The sequence below is a fragment of the Bison bison genome, unplaced genomic scaffold (assembly GCF_000754665.1).
Source record: "Bison bison bison isolate TAMUID 2011002044 unplaced genomic scaffold, Bison_UMD1.0 scf7180017864135, whole genome shotgun sequence".
Taxonomy (NCBI): Eukaryota; Metazoa; Chordata; class Mammalia; order Artiodactyla; family Bovidae; genus Bison; species Bison bison.
This window is the reverse complement of record NW_011494707.1, coordinates 6,318,349-6,341,532: the sequence shown is the minus strand read 5'-3', so window position 1 is coordinate 6,341,532 and position 23,184 is coordinate 6,318,349. Positions and strand designations below refer to the sequence as shown.

The window sequence follows — 23,184 nt, the reverse complement described above, 5'->3', positions numbered from 1 at the left end:
GCGTAGTGGGTTAAATAGTGTCCCCCTGAAACCGAGCAGGACCCTGTGCACCTCCTGGGCATGGAAGCCTTTCTGTCCCATTTCTTGTTTATAGGAAATAGATCCCAGCTTCCATGACCTTCCCTGAGTTCCAAAGGGCAGATTGGAACTGTTGCTAACCAGGGAAGGGAGGGGACGCAGAGACAAGAGAAGAGCAGCCCTGAAACAATAACACAGCCTTGGGGGCAGGGTCCTGGTTCTGGGGTACACAGGGGGTACACCTAACAGTATCTTTGAGCTCTTTACAGAACTAAAACTCCTCCAAAATGGAATATATTAGCATTCTCCATTCCAGAGAAGACCACCTGAGGCCAGGTTAAAGGAACCAGAGAAGCTCATCAAGAGATTACCTGAGATTAAGAGTGTAGGCCCTGCACACACCCTAATCAGCAGCCCTACCCTTGAGTCAGTACTATAAAACACAATTTTTGAGGGCAGGAGCCCACTGTGCCCCCCTTTGCCTGGCAAAGCAATAAAGCTATTCTTTTCTATTGCACCCAAAACTGCTCTGAAACTTGATTCAACACCACTGCTCAGAGGCCGAGTTTTCAGCATCAGCCCTGCCCCAAATTCATGGCCACTTGCCATCTCAGAATCTGAACTTATTTGGAAACAGGGTCTTAGGAGAAGTTGCTAAGGTAAGGATTGTGATGCGATCATCCCAGATTTAGTGTCATACAGGCACACGGTTGAGCTGTCCACTCTCTGTGCGTCTCTAATGTAACTGCGCATGCTCACTCAGTCGTGTCCAACTCTATGCGACCCCGTGGACTGCAGCCTGCCATGCTCCTCTGTCCATGGGATTCTCCAGGCAAGAATACTGGAGTGGGTTGCCATGCCCTCCTCCAGCGGATCTTCCCTACCCAAGGATCGAACCTGGGTCTCTTACATCTCCTGCATTGGTAGGTAGGTTCTTTATCACTAGCGCTACCTGGGAGGGCCCCTAAATCCAATGACTGGTGTCCTCACAAGAAGAGAGGTCCAGAGACACAGACAGAGGGGGACTATAGAAAAGGTAGAGATTGAAGTGATTAAGTCAAGGATTACCAGGGGCCACCAGGAGCTGGAAGAGGCAAGGAAGCATTCTTCCCAAGAGCCTTCAGAGAGAGCACAGTCCTGAGGACACTGGCTTCTGGCCTCCAGAACTGTGAGACTATCAATTTCTGTTGTTTAAACCCCGCTGGTTGAGGGAATACATTATGGCACCCCTAGGAAGACTGGCTTCGTGCTTGGTCTAGGGCAGTGTCCCCTGAGGCCAGGTGATGGTACTGGCAGTGACCTGAGAGAGCCTCTTCATCTTCAGAATAGACAGGAAGTGGTGAGCAGGCTGAAGCTTGGACTGAAGCAGAAGCACATCAGTAACAGAGTGGGAGGGCTTGGGAGCATGCTCCCAGCCAGGAGGGGCCATTGCACTCCAAGATATTTTGTGTCAATTCCAAAGCCGCTGTGACTAGAGAGACCTTCACTTCTTTTTCTTTTTTTGATTTACAAATATTTTGAAAAAATGTGACCCATGTAATGTGAATCTTACTTCTAGGAGTCTGTGCTAAGGAAAAATCAGAAATTCAGATGAAGTTTCACCCAACACCCCACCCCCTTCTCCACCCCTCAGGATGTTTATCCTGACATTACTTATAAAACTGAAAAACTAGAAACAGTTTAAAAGTTTAATATGGAGGGTCTGGTTAGATAAATTACAGTATATCCACAGATGGATTACTAAGCAGCCATTGTAAATATTTATGAAGTGTTTAATGTTTACAAAGAGCTTTTAATGACGTGGCAGAATGATAGTGATCCTATGATAGGTGGGAAAAAAAAAGTTATAGAACGGTACAACAGAATGCCAATCATGAAAAAAAAATGCATAAAAAAAGACAGAGAAGACATATGCCAAAATGTCAGAGTAAGTGGAGAAATATTGGGAGTTTAAAAAAACAAACAAAAAAAAATTTTTTTATACTTTTGGTACTTTGTAAATGATTAACTATGTACATGGGTTACTTCTATAGTCAAGAATAAAGTAAAAACTTTAAAAATGCTGTGTACGTGGTTTCCAGTTTTATTTTCTCCAATGGATGAGTGCACATCAGTGAATCTTGAGTTACGCTAACTACTTAGGCCGGTCATGACACACACACGTACAGAGAGGTCACATGGGCTGTGCCGGGCTGGCTGTAGCAAATGTACATCAAGTTACACAGGTGGAATTTTTCAGGCTGGTTAAAATACACCACCGAATGACTGGACACAGTTGGGTCAGGCCGCCTCTCCCGCCTGCCGCTGATGTTTGCAGAGGTCTGTGTGTTAGGCCGGTGAGTGGCGCCCTGCCGGCACACCATCCCGCCGGCGGGCCCCGGAGGGTGGAGAGTAAGTACGTCTGCTCTGGGTCTGTTCTCATCTTCCCTGGCCTCGGGTTGGAGCTCCCAGCTCTCTGCTACCTCTTCCAAGCACTGGGTGCGCTCCAGCCGGGGGAGGGGATCCCCACACACCTGGAACAGATGTTGCAAAGGAAGAACCAAGAGCAGACAGACACAGTCCTGATGTGAGCCGCGCCCAGACACCGGAGGGGAGGAAGCGGGAGACGTGACGACGACCACACACAAGCTCAGTCTTTCCAGATGGGCCCTCTGTGTCTCCACAGACATGTGGGCTACATGGAGCCCTCCAGGGCCCAAACCCCTGGGAGAGGAAAGAACGGGGGGGACAGGACCGTCTGGGGCAGCCTGACAGCAGAGCTAGGAGAGCAGCTAGGGGAAGCGTCCAGCATGGTGCTGGACTGCTGAAAAGTCACACCTGTACACACCTGGGGATCATGCCCCTCTCCCAGTTCATTCGCACGGTGGGTGAGATACAGCTAGCTAGAAGTGGAGATAATACTTTTTTCAAGGGAGGACCTTTCCTGGTGGTTGGATAAACAGGGAGACAGACTCCTGGGTTCGGCATGCTCTGGGGAGGGCCATGCGACGGTGAGGGACTCCCTATTGCTACACTCTGTACAGGGCGGCTGGGCCCTTGGCGGCGGTCACGGGCTTGCCTTCAATCCCTTCTGCCTTGGAGAGCTCTTGGGCCCCGGTGAAATGGGGGCTCTGAAGACAAGAGGGTGGGAGGGGGTCCCCGTGGCCCCGGGGGCACCCCGCGTGGGGGCTACATGATGCTGCACTGGGCGGCCCCGCAGCAATCCTTGATGAGCGCCAGCCCCGTCTTGGCCACTGTGGGCTTGCTAGGCGGGGGGTCTGCTTTCTTCTCTGCTCGGGAGCCTGCAGCAAGGTAGGAGAGCGGGGGGCAGGGAGGGGAAACAGGAGAGAGGCAGAGGTGAGGTGAGGAGAGCCTGACCATCTGCAGCCCCAGGTCCTCCCCCAACCCCGGCCAGGCCCCGCCCCAGGGCCACACAGGTCAAGTCTGGGGAGCTGACATGCATTTTATATGGTCCTGGTGACTGTTCCCACCTCCCTGGAGGTCCAGCGGCTTTCAGGCCTTGGCTTCTAACTACAGCTTTTAGCCCTTCTCCTGTTCTGTTCTCCTCACCGTTGTTATCTGCCAAGCCCAGCACCAGGTCTGGCATCCAAGAAGTATTTGACTGAGAAATAAGAAGTCACTTCAACCAGAGGGCTACCTTTCAGTTCTGGAAAATGCTCACTCATTATCACTTCAGATACCCTCGCCTCTCATTCTCCATTCTTGTTCCCTCTGGAATGCCTCTTAGATGTCCGTTTAACGTTATTACTCTTACCATTCCATGTTTCATAACTTCCCTTTCACATTTCCCATCTGTTTGTCTCTTGGCGCTGCATTCCGGGGTAATTTTCTCAGCTCTGTCTTCCAATTATATGAATCCTCCCTTCAGCTGTGTCTTTGTGTTTAATCCATTGAGTTTCACTTCAGTGGCAATAGTTTCTTTTTTTTTTTTTGCCACACAGCTTGTGGAATTTTAGTTCTGCAGTCAGTGACTGAAGCTGGGCCCTTGGCAGTGACAACACAAAGTCCTAACCCCTGGATCATCGGGGAATTCCTCAGACAGTAATTTTTTAGAAGGCTAATTCTTTGCTAATTTACCTCTTCTTTTTTTTCATAGCATCTTACTATTTCATTTTGAGTACTATTCCTTCTTTTATCTCTTTAGTCATTGTAAACACACTTATTATCTCTTAGATACTCTCTTATTTCTGGTTCATGGGAGGACAGACATTCTCTTTTGTTTCATCTACGGACTCCTTTCATGGTGTTTCCATTCTTCATGGGTTTTAAATTTTTTATTGAGAGAGCATCTGCACGGGAGTTGTTTTTGATCTGTGGGCTGTGTTATGGGAGCTGAGGGGTCTCTGTTGAGCAACTTTACATTTGCTTTGCTGGGGTTCCAGAGATTCCACTGGTGTTAGATTAGTTTTAATTTTTCAGCTTGGGCTTCCAGCCCACATAGATGATGTATATTTGGACCCAACACTTGCATGTGGTACAGGCTTGGTGTTTTGAATTCTGGCTGGAATTCTTTTTTATATCCATAATCTTACACAGAAGACAGGTTTCCTTGCTTGTTTCCTTTTCCACTGTTCTACTGTTAGGTAGAGTTTTTCTAATTTGCCTTTCATGGAAGAGACAGTCTACTGAAGATGCTGGATTTAGGCAAACACCATGTGCCTCATGACTTTAGGGGCCTGCAGAAGGACCAGGGCTCTTCTCTTTTTTTATTCCTTCACACAGTACAAATGTGTTTTCATGGAATATCATCAATGGATAGTTAGGGAAAAACTGGGTTTGTGGCTTCAGCTGGTAGTGGAGGCTTCGGGGTTTTGTCTTCCTAAGAAGACTGTCCATCGTTCTTCCTGTGATAACCGTTCATGCCCCTGTGGCTACAGGGGCAGAAAATCACAACTCCCCAGCCCTTCGAGGGGCCTAGCTGGTGGGAACATGATCCAAGAAAGGCTGGTCAGAATCTTAGATGTTTAGATACCAGTTATTGCCTTGCTTCTCTGCTAAGTTATGGTCCTGGATTTCTGGCTCCAGGAAGGCCTGTGTAGGAGGAGGAAGTGAAGCTAAGATGATAAGACGTGCCAAGTGGATAACCAGAAGGAAAGCAAAGGTGTCTAGTCCCTGGAGCCCTGGCTCCCACTGCTCTTTTTCCAGCAAATCACCTTTTATTGCTAGGGCCAGTTTGAATTGGGCACCCATTTCTTATTACTCAAAGTGGCCTCACTGGGCCAACAAGGAGAAGGCAGTTCCTATGCAGCAGGACTGGTTATCACTTTAATATGCTCATGGGTATCGGAAGCCTACAAACAGTGGTCAAGGGCACAGCATTTCCCAAACTTATTTCACCCAGAACCCTTTTTGCTTGGAGAATCTTGTGAGGCTGGTATTGTGAGAAGCAAACTTCTGCCTTTGTTCCTCCAGCGATTTCAACTCCAACAGAGGCCAGAGCTCCCTGAGCCTTAGTTCCCACCTTCTTGCCTCAGTGGCCACCCAACTCCTTCTGTGAACTGCACCAAATCATATGAGCAAGGACTAGCTCCCAGCACTAGCTACACAGTTTGCAGGACTCAGTGCAAAACGAAAAGGCGGGGCCTTTTGTTGGAAAATTCTTAAGACTTCCAAGACAGCAACAGCAGGACATGCAAGCAAGCACAGTGCCCTTCTAGGAGTGGGGCCCTGGGCTTCCTCACCCGTGAAGCTGGCCCTGCCTGCTGCCATCCTGTGCTCAACTTTGATCTCTAGAAAGCATGTTTGTTGTGTCCCCTTGGCTTCCAGACCTCATTTAAAATTTCCTTTTCTCTTGGATGCGGGAGGAGAAGGAATAGTGTATGCACTCACTGGCTGAAGATTTGGTTACTTTGTCTAGAGGTTTTAACTTGATTCTCAGAAAATCGGCCATTTCCTTATCTTCTTCTTGCTCCCTGTGAAGACAGATGTGTAAAGACAGGAAAGAACAGTAAGCCAGGAGAGCATCAAGGAACCGATAGAATGAGGCAAGAGTGTGGGATCACGTATCAGACTTATGGATGGTGCGTGTATGTTGCTGTGTGTTATATGTGGGTGGTGCATACATGCTGATGTGTACTGGGTGTGACTGGTGCACGTGTTACGTGTGGATGGTACATGTGCGTTACATGTGGGTGGAACATGTGTGTGATGTTTTGTGTGTGGGTGGTGGGCACATGTTGTTCTGTGTGTACAGTGGTGGGTGTGTGTTGTTTGATGAATCTAGTCTGAAGCAGAAACACATGTCAGTGATGGAGTAAATGCCCACGCCCGCTGGTGTGAGACCCTAAGGCAGAGGCAGGGGCGTTAGAGGACCCAGCCTCCCTACCAGACATTTAGTGAGCAGGGCAATCCCTCTCCTAATCCTGCACCTTTAAGTTACCCTAGACAAAGTATGTGGCAGGTCTCAGAAGGCAAGCCACCTCAGCTCTCCCAAGGGTCACCAGAAGCAAAGCCAATGGTCCGAGCCTGGCTGAGCTGGGCACAGTGCATCCTAGCAGTCTTGGAGGACTCGGGAGGTCACAGAGAATTAAAGGGAAGTTGTCTTCTGGTTTGGAAGAGGCCCGTTGAGCCTCTGCCCTGTGGATGACTCTCAAGATTTTGCTCTAGCACAAAAAAATTCAAGAATCAACACTGGCATCTCTCGTGCCCTCTGGTCCCCTGCAGAGACTTCAGGAGCACTGCGGCCCCAGGGCCCATGGTTGACCAGATCAACGGGGCAGGGGCGTCTGCAAATAGGAGACCCCGAAGACTAGGGAGGGGCATCAGAGGCCCCCAGGAGACAGGAAGGGAGAGAACAGAGCTGGGAAGTGTGGAGGGTGGGTGAGGAAGCAAGTTAGGACAGAGGGTGGAGTTTCTGTAGAAAAGGATAGAAGTTTCTGGAAAAGGTGCCTTGACGAGTTGGGAGAAAGCTCAGTAAAAAGAAGGTGTAGGAAGCTCTTCCATGTGCTCTGTGATGTAATTCCTCCCTGGTCACCTTCTCAGATGACATTCACTTAAGATCCACAAGCCTTTGCAAAACTTTTTGAAGTTGGATTTAAATTTCTCTTGAATAGGCCATGGGGCCTTGGGCCAGAAGGATTCATCTGGATCTAGTGTTTGGGAAGTATTTGGCCAGGACACATCGGTTGCAATGCTGTGAGTCTGGGAGCAGATGACGGGCTTTGGAAGGAAGCTGAGCTGCATTCTAACAGCCCCAGCCCTTCCCAGGGGACATACTGCCCACTTACCTTAACCGCTCAACCTCGGCGTCGTCCACCAGGAAGTCTCTCTTCTGCACCAGTTTGTGGATCTTCTGGATGAGCTCATCTTCTCTCTGCTTCTGCAACTTAGTTTTTTCTTTTTCTGGGAAGAAGAACACATTAGCAGAGACAGTTTGAGTGTAACTGAGTCCGAGGGGCCAGGGTTGGAATCCTGGCTCGACCATATAACTTGCTGGATAAACCTGGAAAGGCAACTGGATTGGTTCAAGCTTGTTTCCTCCTCTGTAAAATACACAGTAAGGCTTGAATGCAAGAGTGCGGGGATCTTAGTAAATGACTTGGTACAGAGCTGGCCCGTGGTGGATGCTTACTAAATGATATTGATGCTGCAACGGGGTCCTGAAGAAGGCTGAGGGAAGAAGGGCACAGGCGGGGTGCAGGAGGTGACTACTCTGTAGTGAGGCTTACCCAACCCATCAGACGAAAAGCACCCACGCTTTCCCAACCTGTTCTAAATACCAAGGGCTAGAGCATCATAGCAGAGACAAAACAACGAAGGCTGGACATGAAGACTGAGACAACCAGGAGGGCAGAAACTTAACCCTGCATAGGCTCCCTCTGCTCAGACCCCTTCAGAAGATAAAACTCAAGGGGCAGCTTGTCCCTCTGCCAGTTCAAACTGTCACTGACTATTTCCTCTAGACCTGGAGGTAGAACCAGAGACAAGGAGAATATAATATTTAGGTTAGAGAGAAAATCAGTTTCTTTCACTAATCAGAGGGGAGCAAGGAATTGGGATCTAGCAGCCCCTGTACTCCTGCTCATCGCTGTGCTGACGATGGTAGTGGGTCCCGAAGTCTGATTCTGCAAATCACTCGTCAGCATCATAGAGCCTCCTTGCCCTCTGCAGTTGGGTTAACCACAGCGTCCCTGGACTCAAGGAGTGATGTCACTGTCCTTTCCAAGTTACCAGCAGCAGCCTTCCAATACTCCCCTGTCCTCTGCCAGGGCCCAGATCTTACACCAGCATCACGTGGCTACGAGTAGAGTCCCCAGGAACTCACAAACCTCCCTCCTCAAGCTATTCATCCCCACTATCTCTTGCCAGTTCAGGCATCTCCCAGTCTCCCCACATACTCAGATGCAGCCCTCTGCTCAGGGCCCTCAGCCCCTCCATAAACTCACAGGACAGGCTACCTATTCAAAGGGGTCTATCCCAGCTTGCAAGCCAGATACTGACCCAGGTCTCCATACCACCAGCCAGTGCTGTTCACCTGCTTGTGTGTATGACGTACACTTCTGGCCAGCATCTCTCACCTGCCTCCAGGTACTACCTACCTGCCTTAAGCCCCAACTACCTACCTGCAGGCTCCACCCACCTACCTGTAGGCATCACCCATTCACCTGCTGTATCACTCACCTGCCTGCAAGCATCACCCATCTGCTTCCAGGCACCACTCACCTATTTACTGGTACTTTTGTGCCAGTCACCTATCTACTACTACTTCTGTTTCCCAGCATCACCCACCTACTTGCCAACTTTATCCCCTGTTGGCATCACACATCTGATTCCTAGTATCTCCATGGGCTTGCTGATGTGACCCTCCAACTCGCTTCTCATCTCCTCCAGCACACCTCCTTAGCCCAGGCCACCATCATCTCTCCCTGGACCATGCCGTGGCCTCCTAACTGTAGACTAAGGTGGTCGTTAGACTTTATCACAACTGGGAGACCTCGCCATAGGATCACAATCCTGGCTTGATGCCCCAGCTCCTCCTCTTCTTAGCTGTGTGACTCTAGGCACATTCCTCAACCTCTCTGAGCATCCGGTCTCTGAACAGAGACAGTCATAAAGTTGTTGCAAGTTTTAAGAGAGGCTCACTGCCTGGTACACAGTTAGGGTTCATGAACAGTCAGCTACTATTATCATAGGCTCTTATTTTACATCATCACTTTTGCTTCTCCATGATTAAAGTCTCTCTAGATTACACATTTACCAAGCGAGGTACAAAAGAAATAAATACTTACTGAAGGAAAAGCAAGTCTCATGACATAAGAAGCAGGCAAAAGTAAGTGCTTTTACCATGTATTATATTTTCATTTAATCTGGGTTTCTCAACCTTGGCACTACTGACATTTGAGGCTGGACCATTCTCTGTCGTGGGGGCTGTCTGGAGCACTGTAGAATGCTGAGCAGCACCCCTGACCTCTGCCCACTAGATGCCAGGAGCAGCCCCATCTCCTAGCGGTGACCACCAACTGGGTCTCCTGACAAGACCAATGTCCTCTGTGGGGCAGATCACCCTGGTTGATGGTTGAGAATTACTAGTTGAATTCTTTGCAACAACTCTATGAGGGAGACACCATTTTTATTCTGTTTTTTTTTTTTTTTTTTTTTTTTTTTTTCTGAGACACTATTTTTATGTCCAAGAGGAGGGTACCATGGCCTCTACAGCCAAGTCTAAGCATCCCCAGCCCAGAGGGGCTGGTGGTGGCAGGGGAGGTGGGTGAGACGTCTTAGCTTGTCCCTGAGAAGCCCTGAGGATGTGGAGGGCCCCAGGTGTTCTCTCTCATCACGCGTGTGTGAAGTCACTTCATGTAGCCTGCCAGGCTCCTCTGTCCATAGGATTCTCCAGGCAAGAATACTGGAGTGGGATGCTATTTCCTTCTCCAGGGGATCTTCCCAACCCAGGAATCGAACTCGAGTCTCTTAGGTCTCCTGCATTGGCAGGCGGGTTCTTTACCACTAGCGCCACCTGCCTGGTAGCTCAGACAGCAAAGAATCTGCCTGAAATGCAGTTCGATCTCTGGGTCCAGAGATTCCCTAGGGGAGGAAATGGCAACCCACTCCAGTATTCTTGCCTGGAGAATCCCTTGGTCCGAGGAACCGGGCGGGCTACAGTCCATGGGGTCACAAAGAGTCAGATATGATTGAGCGACTTTGTCTCATCATAGTCTGCTGAATTGTTTTCTGACCCTGGCAGGAGAAGCATGATTTTCTTGGCCTTTCAGTCCTCTCTTATTATTTTTATTGCTATATTGCTGGGAGCATTGGGTTGTTTCCTCCTAAACCCACCTAAGTCCATCTAGAAACCTGGCACTGGTGCAGGGAATATGCAGAAATGCTCTCAACAACAAGGAGTCAGAGGACACAGTGGGGAGAGGTGAATGGCAAGGCAGGAGCGGAAAGGGAACTTTAATATCTGCATTTCTTCAGGGAAGTGATTGGGAAGATGCGGTTTCCTAGGAGAATCAGTGGGGGTGGGGGGAGGACCTGGGCTCTGTTGCTAAGTGACCCATTGACCTTCTGTGTTTCTCTGCAGGACCGCCGATGGCATTTTAAGCAGAACATGTCCTTCAGCGGGGACTGGCCCCTCCATGCCAGTTTAGCATTCCTGGTTTCTGCCCATTGAGTGTCAGTACTGATCTCATGTTTATTTAAACTTTTTTTGAGTGAATTTTGGTATTCTAAATATTGCATGAAAATATGATTGCTGAATTTCTCATGTTTCAGCTGAGCGCCTTTTTCTTCTCACCCTAATCCCAGTCCTAGTTAGTGATACAGCCTAGGTATTGTGTCCACCAAAGACTCCCAACTTCCACCCACTTCCCACCCATGCTCCAGAGGCTGCCATGGCCCCCGGTGAAGCCCCTCTGGCCTGGGGAGGCCTTGGCTGGTCACACCCTGGTGTCTCCTTTGCCCCAGTGCCACCCATGTGTCCTGCTGAGCTAAGAGTGGGCTCTGGGAATTCTTCCACTCAAGAGAGAGACATCAACCCATGCTGGGCCCATCACAGACCCCTGGGAAGCTGAAAATTGGGATATAGAGTCGGGCTTTTGGGTGGGAAAATCATGGAAGGGAGATGAAGTTGTAACCGAGCAGGGACCCTCTGGGGCCTTCTTGGGACAGACACCACCATCCCCCACCAATATCCTCTGCTTCAGCTCCTATCTGAAATCACCTAGATAATAGTATCTGATGCACATTTCCTGAGTTGTTTTACAGAGGCTAACCCCTCCACCCTCGCCACCAAATGGGACATGTTAACTACTTGATGGACATAAGCCCGTAGCCCCCAGGCCTCCTGAAGCCTAAAGATTGACAGTGTTAACCCCTGGGACACTGCCCAGTGACTTCACCATCACCCAATCAGAGAATTGTGCACAAGCCGATTACAGACCCTGGGATGCCCCTCCCTCACCTGGGCTTCAAGAATGCTTTGCTGAAACCCATTGAGGAGCTCTGGTATTCTGAGCACTAGCTGTCCTGGACGTCTTGCTTGTCCCTGCAATAAATGCTGCACTTTCCTTCCCCACCACCAGGTGGCAGCTGGCTTTACTGCACAGGGGCAAGTGGGACCCATGTGTGGTTTGCTAACAGTGGCCTTTCTTGGCTCATGTGCTAGAGGGAAGACATGGAACGGGCTCCAAAATGGACAGTGAGAGACAGCAGGGGCCAAATATATTCCACGGCTTTCCTGATTCTGGTTCTGAACCCTTGTGAGGTTGGGCTGAGCTTTCTGCCTATATTAGGATAAATAGTACTCCTGTTGTTGTTCCGTTGCCCAGTCGTATCCGATTCTTTGCAACCCCATGGACTGCAGCATGCCAGGCCTCTCTGTCCCTCATCATCTCCCAAAGTTTGCCCACGTTCATGCCCATTGCATCAGTGATGCCGTCCAGCCGTCTCATCCTCTGAAGCCCTCTTCTCCTTTTGGCCACCCCTAATTTTATTTGGAAATACCCTACTTGGGAATAGGGTTTTTGTGGATGTAATTAGTTAAGATGAGGTCATACTCATTCGGATGAGCCCTTAATCCAATAATTAGTGTTCTTATCAGAAGAGGAGATGGGGACTTTCCTGGTGGGCCAGTGGCTAAGACTCTGCCCTCCCAGTGCAGGGGGCCCAGGTTCTATCCCTGGTTGGGGAACTAGGTCCCACACACCACCACAAAGATGGAAGGTCCCGTGTGCTACAATGAAGACCTGGTGCAGCCAAAATAAATATAAATTTTTTTTTTTTAAAGAGGAGATGACACAGAGGTACACAAAGAGGGGAAGCCCACGACAGAGGCAGAGACTGGGATAAGGCAGCTACAAGCCAAGGAACAAGGATTGATGAGAACCATCAAAAGCTGGAAGAGGCAAAGAGGGCTTCTCTTCTCCAGCCCCCAGCAGCAGGATCCTGGTCCTAAAGTTCTATTGTTTTGAAGTAACCAGGAAGGGTTAATTATGACTCCCTGCTGAATCTGTTCCTATCTCTTTAAATCTTGTTTGCTGCTTTTTTTTATTATCAGCATACATAATGGCTTGCCTCAGGGAACTCTGCTGCCTCTGCCAAACAGTTAAACTAAAATAACCCTGTCCACCTGTAGATGGCAGAAAGAAAGAAATTAACACACCCCACCCTGCCTGAGGTTTGCCATTCTAGGAGATAGTTGCAGGAATTAAATGGTGTTTTTGTTTCCTCACCTCCCCCCATCTCTGATCCATAAAAGAACCTGACATCCAGGCCCCACATGATGGTTAATTTGAGACGCTAGCCTGCCATCTTCTCTGTCAGCCGGCTCCCAAATAAAGTCCCTTCCCTGTCTTAACACCTTGTCTTGGATTTACTGGCCGATCATGCGGCAAGTAGAGTGAACCTGGACTCCATGTCATCATAACAATCTATTTTAGAACATTTTAATTGCCTCAAGAAGAAGCCCCACAGCCAGACCTGTCACTTCCCCTTTTCTTAAATTCTATTTATTTATTATCATTATTTATTCGGGGGGGCCGTGCCACACAGCATGTGGGATCTTAGTTCTCTAACCAGAGATCAAACTCACAACCCCTGCATTGGATGCCAGGAGTCTTAATCCCTGGACCACCAAGGAAGTCCCGTCACCCCCTTTCAATGAGGGCTGGCTACTCACTGGTGTCCTCTCAGGGCCTGCACAGTGCCTAGCATCTAGTAAAAGTGGCAGTCATTCAGTCACGTCCGACTCTGCGACCCCATGGACTGCAGCCCACCAGGCTCCTCTGTCCATGGGATTCTCCAGGCAAGAGTACTGGAGTGGGTTGCCTTTCCCTTCTCCAGAGGATCTCTCACTGTAGGCAGATTCTTTACCATCTGAGCCACCAGGGAAGCCTTAGTAGTTACTCATTAAAGCAACTAGTAGTTGCTCATTAAAGCAATGATGCCAGAAGATTCCATAATCATTGCACACACTCCTCTTAGAATAAAGTATGTTTGCTATCTTGCATCATCTCAGGGCATATCCGCAACAACCGTGTGCATGCCTCATGGTTTGTTTCATTTTGCAGACAAAGAATTTAAGGCTCAGGAAATCATGGTGCTCAGTGAAGGTCATTTAGCTGGCAATCCTGGCTTCAAATCCAAATCTCTGGATTTTAAAGTGTTTCTCGGGGGGCAAATGCCCACCTCCCTGGCCAGGGGATATCTGGCAACATCTGGAGACATTTTTAGAGACTTTACAGCATTATAAAATCCAAAAATTGTTAAATCAAACTGTAAGTTGGGGATTGTCTCTGTGTTGAGAAGTGTAAGTGCCCCCAGAGGCATCTAACCCAGCTTGGATGAGCAAGGAAGGTGTTCTTTGGGAAATGGGTCAAAGAAGCTATGACCTGAAGGATGAGAAGGATGTGTTAGGTTAATGACATGCTGTGCTGTGCTTAGTCACTCAGTACTGTCCAACTCTTTGTGACCCCAGGGATTGTATGTAGCCTACCAGGCCCCTTTATCCATGGGGATTCTCCAGGCAAGAATGGAGTGGGGTTGCCATGCCCTCCTCCAGGGGATCTTCCCAACCCAGCATGGAACCCAGGTCTCTCACACTGCAGGCAGACTGTTTACCCTCTGAGCCACCAGGAAGCTCAGGTTAATGATAACAATAATAATACGTGTGTGCTAAACTGCTTCAGTTGTGTCCAAATCTTGCGCAACCCTATGGACTGCAGACTGCCAGGTTCCTCTGTTCATGGGATTCTCCAGGCAAAAATACTTGAGTGGGTGGCTGTGCCCTCCTCCAGGGGACCTTCCCGACCCAGGGATCGAACCTGCGTCTCTCGGGTCTTCTGCATTGGCAGGTGGGTTCTTTACCACAAGCGCCATCTAGGAAGCCCAGTAACAATAGTGCTAATTTGTTAAGCACTTAAATAGGATGTTGTTGTTGTTTAGTCGCTAAGTCATGTCTGACTCTTTGAGACCCCATGGACTGTAGCCTGTTAGATCCTCTGTCAGTGGGATTTTCTAGGCAAGAATATTGGGTTGCCATTTCCTTCTCCAGGGGATCTTCCTGACCCATGGATTGAACCCAGGTCTCCTGCTTGGCAGGCAGATTCTCTACCACTGAGCCACCTTGGATGCCTGCTAAGCACTTTGCATGTTTTATCCCCTTTGTCAATCTCACAACAATCCTGACACAGTATGATTGTCCCAGATTAGAGATGAAGAAACTGCGTTGTAGTGAAATAACTTGCTCAAGGACACATGATTAATAAGTGACAGATGTAGGTTTGACTCCAAAATCAGAGCTTGTAACCACCATACTCTACCTATTCCCAAACAGGATAATAAGAGGAATCATTGCTAATATTTGCTGGACTCTTTGGACCAGCCATCAAGCTAAGCACGTGGTTTGCATTGTTTCATTCATCACGATGAGATTTATACCCAATGAATTAGGTACTATTACTATTCCTACCCCATTTTCAGAGGAGGAGAGACTGAGTCTCAGAGAGGTAACATGACTTGCCCGAGGTCAAGGAGGTGGGCAGAATTAGGACTTGAACGAGGTCTGCCTCATGTGGAGTTGGTTGAGCCATGTGATTGGGAGCACTGAGTTGCAGGAATGAGGCTGCGCTAGGGCCTTCCAGACAGGGACTCTGAGCAGCTGTCTGGCGGAGGTGGGGTCCCCATGGTTACCTGGGATGGCGACCAAGTTCTGCAGCTCCTGCTTCAAGTCCATGATGTCGTTGCAGAGTTGGATGTCATCCATCCTGGGGAGAGAGGACACCGTAGGACCACAGGTTACATCGACAGAACATTCTACATCCTGAACACCACCCCAGCTTCAAGCAAAGAGGACTGGAGGGAGGGCTCTGTCCTCTGTAAAGATCACACAGGCTCTTTAGAAGTTTTCTATCAAAAATAACAAGACAAAAACTGCCCGTTCTCCCATGACTCAGGAATGAGCATAGTTAATAACACCTTGATAGAGTTCCTTCCAGTCTTCGCGGACCTGGTTTTTGTTGGCTTACGTGAGTGACTTCATGTCATGGGGTCAGTGTTTTCCTTTTTCAGCTATGTGAAAAGCTTTTAAACATCACAGACATTAACAGCACAGACAGAAAATCTTCCCCTATCCTTTGGAGAAAACCATCGTCAAGGATTTCTTATCTATTCCTCTAGATTAAAAAAAAATGTTTACTCTTCTATTACCAAATACAACATCGTTCATGTACAAAAGCATTTTACAATTAGCTTTTTTTGTCTTGAGCATATTACTGTGTCAGGACATGCATATCTCCTCATTTTTAATGACTGTATAGCATTCTGATATATTGATAAACAGTAATTTATTTAACCATTGTCCCTCATTCATAGACATTAGACTTATTTCCAGATATATTCTAGCATAGATTACTAGAAATAAAGGAATTCCTAGCAAATTAATTTCTAGAAATGAGGTTGGAGGGTTAAGTGACATGATAGGATTTTGCATTTTGATAGGAATTTCCAAATTGTCCTCCAAAGGGACTCTGCATGATATTCCCAGCAATAGTGTAAAAAGAAGATCATGCCTATAACCTCAGCAATTGGGTTGTACACACAATTTTGCATTATGTAGTCTAGTTTCATGTCTGTGTATTGCAACATTAGCTCATCTTACTGTAAACGATGTTTGTAATGGCTACCTGGAATTCTACCAAGTAGGTTTATCAGGGTGGTTTTAATTATGCCCTTAATCTTGATTACTTAGATTTTTTTCCAGGTTGCTTGTACTGTAGCCACTGTAGGATTAACCTAAGGCTTTTCTTTCATGTTGGATTATTTGGGGTGGGAGCTACTGATTCTCAGAAGTAGAACCACTGAATCCAAAGGATATGACATGTCTATGACCCAAGCCATATTTTCAAGTAGCTTCCCCATTGGGTGTGTTGTGTGCCTTCATTCTGCATGTCTTTATTGAGCATTTACTGTGTTCACCACTGTCACAGGCTTCAGGGATGTACCAGCCTCTCCTGCCTTCATTACTGAAATTTAATCTGGGGAAACACAAATACAATAAAACATCAGATGCTCCAAAGAAGAGTGAAGCAGGTGGACGGATGGAGTGGACTGGTTTGGCCACATCAACCTTCTGTCCCAGGAAGAGATAGAGAGAAGCATGAATATTCTCAAAGGGTTCATCTGAGTCTACACAGCAAGCGTAGGTGGGACCAGAAGTAGAGATCGACTTGTCCAAGTTCACTGATCTTTCTGCTTCCTTCTGGGGTATCTTCATCAAGAACTTGATCTCCATTCAGAAGCGCCATCCTCAGACCAGCTTGGGGGCCCCCTGCCCTTCACTGGCCAAGACCGGCCCAAGTAACCCACCATCCCAGCTTTCAGGACAAGTGGCAGGAATGTCTCACTTTAGCCTTCATCTCCTGCTCCTGTTGCCAGAGGCACTCCAAGCGACTGTCAAATCCTGCCCTGGAATGTCCTAGTAGGTGGCAGCTGCCACGAATGAGCATGAGGGCTTCGCCAGAAGGTACAAGCTGTTTCCCTGGGTTCCTATCCGCAATGTTCCAACCAGAGGTGTTCCAGAATCCTTCTTTACATGGAGCGTGAAGATTGGGCTAAATCAGTGGTTTTTTTTTTTTTTTAAGGGGAACAGTTCACAGGTGTTTACTGTCTATTAAGAAGGGGCGTGGGCAGCATAGCCATCTGACAGTGGCTTCTGATGACAATTCTCTGTTCCTTGTCTGTGGCAATAAGCCCAGGTATGACTTCGTTTTTTGGCCTTTGGAGTCTGAATGTGGTCTGATCAGATTTTTGTTTGATTAATTTATCTTAATTGGAGGATAATCACTTTACTAAATTGTGATGGTTTTTGCCATACATTAACATGAATTTGCCACAGGATTACATGTGTCCCCCCCATCCTGAACCCCCTCCCACCTCCTTCCCCACCCCATCCCTCTGGATTGTTCCAGAGCACCGGCTCTGCATGCTGGGCTTCATGCATTGAACTCGCACTGGTCATCTATTTTACATACGGTAATACACACATTTCAATGCTATTCTCTCAAATCACCCCACCCTTGCCTTCTCCCACTGAGTCCGAAAGTCTGTCCTTTACATCTGTGTCTCCTTTGCTGCCCTGTACAAAGGATTATTGGTACCATCTTTCTAAATTCCACACATATGCGTTCATATACAGTATTTGTCTTTCTCTTTCTGATCTCTGTATAATAAGCTCCAGGTTCATCCACCTCATTAGAACTGACTCGAATGCGTTCCTTTTTGTAACTAAGCAATATGCCATTGTATATATCAATGGTTCTTAATGGGGACGATTTTGGTCTCTAGGGGCATCTGGCAATGTCTGGAGACTTATTTGCTGTTATCACTGGATGTGCGTGGAGACGGCTACTGACATCTAGTGAGTATAGAATCCAGGGATGTCGTGAAACATCCCGCTGCCTCAGTAGAGAATTATCTGGTTCAAAATGCCAATCGTGACGTTGAGAAAGCAGGGTTTCCCTGGTGGCTCAGCCATAAGAAAGAACCCGCCTGCTATTGTAGGAGATGCAGATTTGATCCTTGGGTCAGGAAGATCCCCTAGAGAAGGAAAAGAAAATCTGCTCCAGTATTCTTTTTTTTTTTTAATTGAAGAATAATTGCTTTACAGAATTTTGTTTTCTGTCAAACCTCAACATGAATCAGCCATAGGTGTACATATATCTCCTCCCTCTTGAACCTCCCTCCCATCTTCCTCCCCATCTCACCCCTCTAGGTTGATACACAGCCCCTGTTTTGAGTTTCCTGAGCCATACAGCAAATTCCTGTTGGCTATCTATTTTACACACGGTGATGTAAGTTTCCATGTTACTCTTCCCATACATCTCACCCTCTCCTCCCCTCTTCCCATGTCCGTAAGTCTATTCTCTCTGTCTGTTTCTCCACTGCTGCCCTGTAAGTAAATTCTTCAGCACCATTTTTCTATATTGCATATATGTGTGAATACATATTTATGTATTATGTGATACTTATCTTTCTCTTTCTGACTCACTTCACTCTGTGTAATAGGTTCTAGGTTCATTCACCTCATCAGAACTGACTCATATGCATTCCTTTTATGGCTGAGTAATAGTCCATTGTGTATATGTACCACAACTTCTTTATTCATTCATCTGTAGATGGGCATCTAGGTTGCTTCCATGTTCTAGCTATTGTAAATAGTGCTGCAATGAACAATGAGATACAAGTGTCTTTTTTCAACCCTGATTTCCTCAGGGTATATGCCTAGAAGTGGGATTGCTGGGTCATATTGTGGTTTTATTCCTAGTTTTTTAAGGAATCTCCATCCATCTTCCATAGCTGTATCAATTTACCTTCCCACCAACAATGCAAGAGCGTTCCCTTTCTCCACACCCTCTCCAGCATTTATCGTTGTAGACTTTTTGATGATGGTCATTCTGACCAGCGTCAGGTAGGTAATATCTCATTGTGGCTTTGATTTGCATTTCTCTAATAATGAGTGATGCTGAGCATCTTTTCATGTGTTTGTTAGCCATCTGCTTCAGTATTCTTGCATTCCTTGTATTCAGTATTCCTTGTCCCATGGACAAAGGAACCTACAGTACATGGGGTCGCAAAAGAGTCCGACATGACTTAGCCATTAGCAGCAACAATGTTAGAAGCGACAGCGTTGGCACCAGCCATCTCTAGCTCAAAGGGGCCGAGTGCCAGAGGTTTTTCTCACTTTCCTCATCTTTGAAATCCGAATTATAATAGTACAGCTGTCCAGGATTACTATGCAGGTCAGGCACTGAGCATGTGCCTGGGCCGTACATAGTACAATGCTCAGTAAATGGTATCTATCACTATTAATAGCTATCAGAAAGAGGCAGGAGGGAAAAGAAAGAGAAAATGATGCTGGACAAACAGTTATTTGACAAATGGAGCCCACAACTTCAAACTTCTTAAAAAACAAACCTATTTTGATTATATTCCTCTCTATAAAAATTTTTTTAATTTTTTAAATTTTAAATAAAATTTTTGTTGATGTTTGACAGAGAACAACAAAATTCTGTTGAGCAAGTATTCTTCAATTAAAAAATAAAGTGGAAAAAAAATAAGAGGAAAATATTTTTTTTAATAGAATTCTTATCTGGTTGCTGGGCAGATTCCTGATCACTGTAGAAATTTTGAAAAATACAAACAAGGACAAATAAGGAAACTAAAATTACACATAACCTTGGTCCACACGCACAGAGGCCACTGTTCCACCCTGAGTGCTGCGGTGGACTTCACGCCAGTCTTTTGCCTTCACGTAACCCAGGTCTGGGGGATTTGCCCTGGGGGGTGCCCTTCACCCTTTATCCATCTCGAACCTGCACTTAGCCTAGTTTTGAGTCCTCCTGAGTCCATCCAAATCCCCAACACCTTAACAAACAAGGTGAAATTCTTGGGAAGCTCACACAGGCAGACATGCATCAGAACCCCATGAAGGAGAGGAAATGGCAACCCACTCCAGTATTCTTGCCTGGAGAATCCCATGGACAGAGGAGCCTGGCAGGCCATGGTCCGTAGGGTTGCAGAGAGTCAGACACAACTGAAGTGACTAAGCACGATCTCATTTCAAAGCAGAAACAGACACAGACATAGAGAACAAATGTATGGATACCAAACAGGGAGGGGTGGGATGAACTGGAAGATTAAAATTGAAACATACACTATTGATGCTATGTATAAAATAGATACCTGAGGTGGTTCTTCTCTGGTGACTCAGTGGTAAAGAATCTGCCAGCCAATGCAGGCGAATTGGGTTCCATATATGATAGTAGCCACTTGCATGAGTTATCTTAACAACAGGGAGTCCTGGTAAGGAGTGCAGAACTGACAAGCTACCACCAACCAGAAGCATTTGGGAAAGGTCAAAAGGAAAGCGGAGACACCAGTCCATATGTCCTACCAACTTCCCAGAATCCTCCTCTCTGGAATCCAACTTGGGTGAACAGTGCGTGCACCACCAGCAAGGACCCCGAGTCAGTTTCAGAGACAACCCAGAAGCTAACTCCATCACCATAAAACCCAAGACTGTGAGCCACGTGGCAGAGGAGTTCTCCTGGGTTCCCTCACCCTGCTGCTTTCTGCCTGGGCGCCCCTTCCCAATGAAGTCTTTCCTGGTGGCTCAGACGGTAAAGAATCCGACTGCAATGTGGGACACCTGGGTTTGATCTCTGGGTTGGGAAGATCCCCTGGAGGAGGGCATGGCAACCCACTCCAGTATTCTTGCCTGGAGAATCCCATGGGCTGAGGAGCCTGGCATGCTACAGTCCATGGGGTCGCAAAGAGTTGGGCATGATTGAGTGACAAAGCACAGCAGTGTCTCCTCACACAATTCATTTCCAAGCGTCAGACAAGACCCACTTTCTGGCCCTAGAAGGGGTCCCTCTTCCTAAAACAATGTGAGTCTTGAGTGCTAACCCCTCATTCTCCTGAAGCTGCTATAGCCACTGTGGTGAGGGTGGCACAGGGGAAGCAAGGAAAGAGACGGATCCTTGATGACATCCTTGAGCCACCCCGCCAACACCTAATTAATTCAAGACACTATTAATCAGATGTTCTGATTACTTGTAGCTGAAGACACCATCACCAATGCATATATGTGGACATGTGCATTTTTAATTAAAATAGGACCAAAATAAACATGCATATACCCTGCTCATTGTGGGCATTACATCATGTTGATTGTCCAATGTCATCAAATAATATTATTCAAAAAACATTCAACCAGTTCATGCAAAGCACTTTTGAAGCTTGGCTGGAACTTCGAATAAGCCCCGTTAGTTCAATTCTCTGCCAGAATAGTGCTGAACCCTGGAAATTGAACTCTGCTCGTTCTAGAGAGACAGAGATGTCATTTCTGAGAACCTGATTGATGGAGGAAGGAAAAGAAAGTCAGCCCCTGTCATCACGCATCTCAACCTTTCATGCTGGGACAATGGAGAAAATTGGTCATTTTACCAGCTCTGGGCGTGGAGAGGTGAATAGGCTCTGTCAGAATAATAGTGCTGCTGCTTTACAAAATCTCTCTGCAAATGACATGGTCTGGAGCCTAATGGAAACCCAGCAGAGACCAAGATGTGAAGGCAGAGGCAGACTGACAGAGGAAAGGGTTGACTTTTTAAGGGAGTATTTACTTGGCTTCTTCCTGGGGCTTCCGTAGTGGCTCAGATGGTAAAGAATCTGCCTACCATATGGGAGACCTGGGTTCAATCCCTGCGTCAGGAAGATCCCCTGGAGAAGGCTATCCGTTTCACTAATCTTCCCTGGAGAATCCCATGGACAGAGAAGCCTGGCAGGCCACAGTCCATGGGATCAAAAAGAGTTGGACATGAGTGAGCAGCTAACACAACACTCTGCAAGTTGTGGATGCAGTGGACACCTTGGGATGGGTAAGAAGAAATAACACCTGGGATGTGGAGCCCTACCATTAACCTCCTCCACGACTAAAGGGAAACTGGTTTTTTATACACGCTACACTTGCGACTTCAAATGCATGGATTTTCTCACACAAAGCAATTCTCCAACTCTTGGTGGACACCAACCGGGGGTGCCGTCATTGAACTCAATTCTGATACTCACTACCTGGAGTGAGCACAGACCTCACAGGTCAAGGGCTCAGTCCCATCAGACTCAGAGGCCAACTGCAATTTGGGACCACTTCTACTTCTGACCAACTGGCTGTGAACTGGGGGCTCCCATGATCCCCTTCCCCAGGTTCGATAATTTGCCAGAACCGTTCAAAACTCAGAATTACATGTACGTACATTTGCTAGCTTATTAGAAATGATATTTTAAAAGGTACGGATGAACAGCCAGATGAAGGTATGGTGAAGAGTGTGGGAGTTTCCAGGCCCTCCCCAGGGCGGGCCCTTCTCCCATCAACTCCATGTGTTCACCAACCTGGAAGCCCTTTAAACATCACAAGAGGTTTTATGAGGCTTCATCATGTAGGCATGATCAATTATTAATGATCAATGATTGTGGAGATCAGGCTCCACAATCTCCCCAGAGAATTCAGGGATTGTGCTGCAAGTTACAAGCTTCTAAGCAAGCCTTGGTCTTTCTACGGACCAGCTCCCAACCCAAAGCTACTGAGACATCTCATTAGCATGCGAAACAACACTCATTACTCAGGAAATTCCCAGGGCCTATGAAGCTCTTGTGTCAAGGAACAAATGCTCCCCAAAAGATGCTCCCAGCATCCCTGTCACTCAGGAAGTAACTAGAATTTCAGGAGCTCTGTCAGGAACTGGTGGCAAAGACCAAGATATGGAAGAGGAATTAAAGGACCTCTTGATAAAGGTAAGGAGAGTGAAAACGCTGGCTTGAAACTCAACATTCAAAAAACTAAGATCAAGGCATCTAGTCTCATTGCTTCATGGCAAATAGATGGGGAAACAATGGAAACAGTGACAGACTTTCTATTTTCTTGGCTTCCAAAATCACTGTGGATGGCAACTGCCACCATGAAATTAAAAGACGTTTGTTCCTTGGAAGAAAAGCTATGACAAACCTAGACAGCATATTAAAAAGCATAAACATCACTTTGCCGACAAAGGTCTGTATAGTCAAAACTATGGTTTTTCCAGTAGTCATGTACGGATGTGAGAACTGGACCATAAATAAGGCCGAGCGCTGAAGAATGGATGCTTTTGATCTGTGGTACTGAAGAAGACTCTT

General features: G+C 47.1%; 1 protein-coding gene across 1 annotated transcript in view; it reads right to left on the bottom strand.

Moving 5' to 3' along the window:
- Positions 1–3,186: 3,186 nt before the first annotated feature.
- Positions 3,187–23,184, bottom strand: part of LOC104988533 (chromosome unknown open reading frame, human C16orf45) — a 143,356-nt gene continuing 123,358 nt past the window's right edge. The window contains exons 3-6 of the mRNA XM_010839888.1: positions 15,148–15,221; positions 7,245–7,359; positions 5,848–5,930; positions 3,187–3,299 (exon numbers count right to left, since the gene is read on the bottom strand). Of these exons, the coding sequence (XP_010838190.1) occupies positions 3,187–3,299; positions 5,848–5,930; positions 7,245–7,359; positions 15,148–15,221 (385 nt within the window). The remainder of the gene's footprint in view (positions 3,300–5,847; positions 5,931–7,244; positions 7,360–15,147; positions 15,222–23,184) is intronic.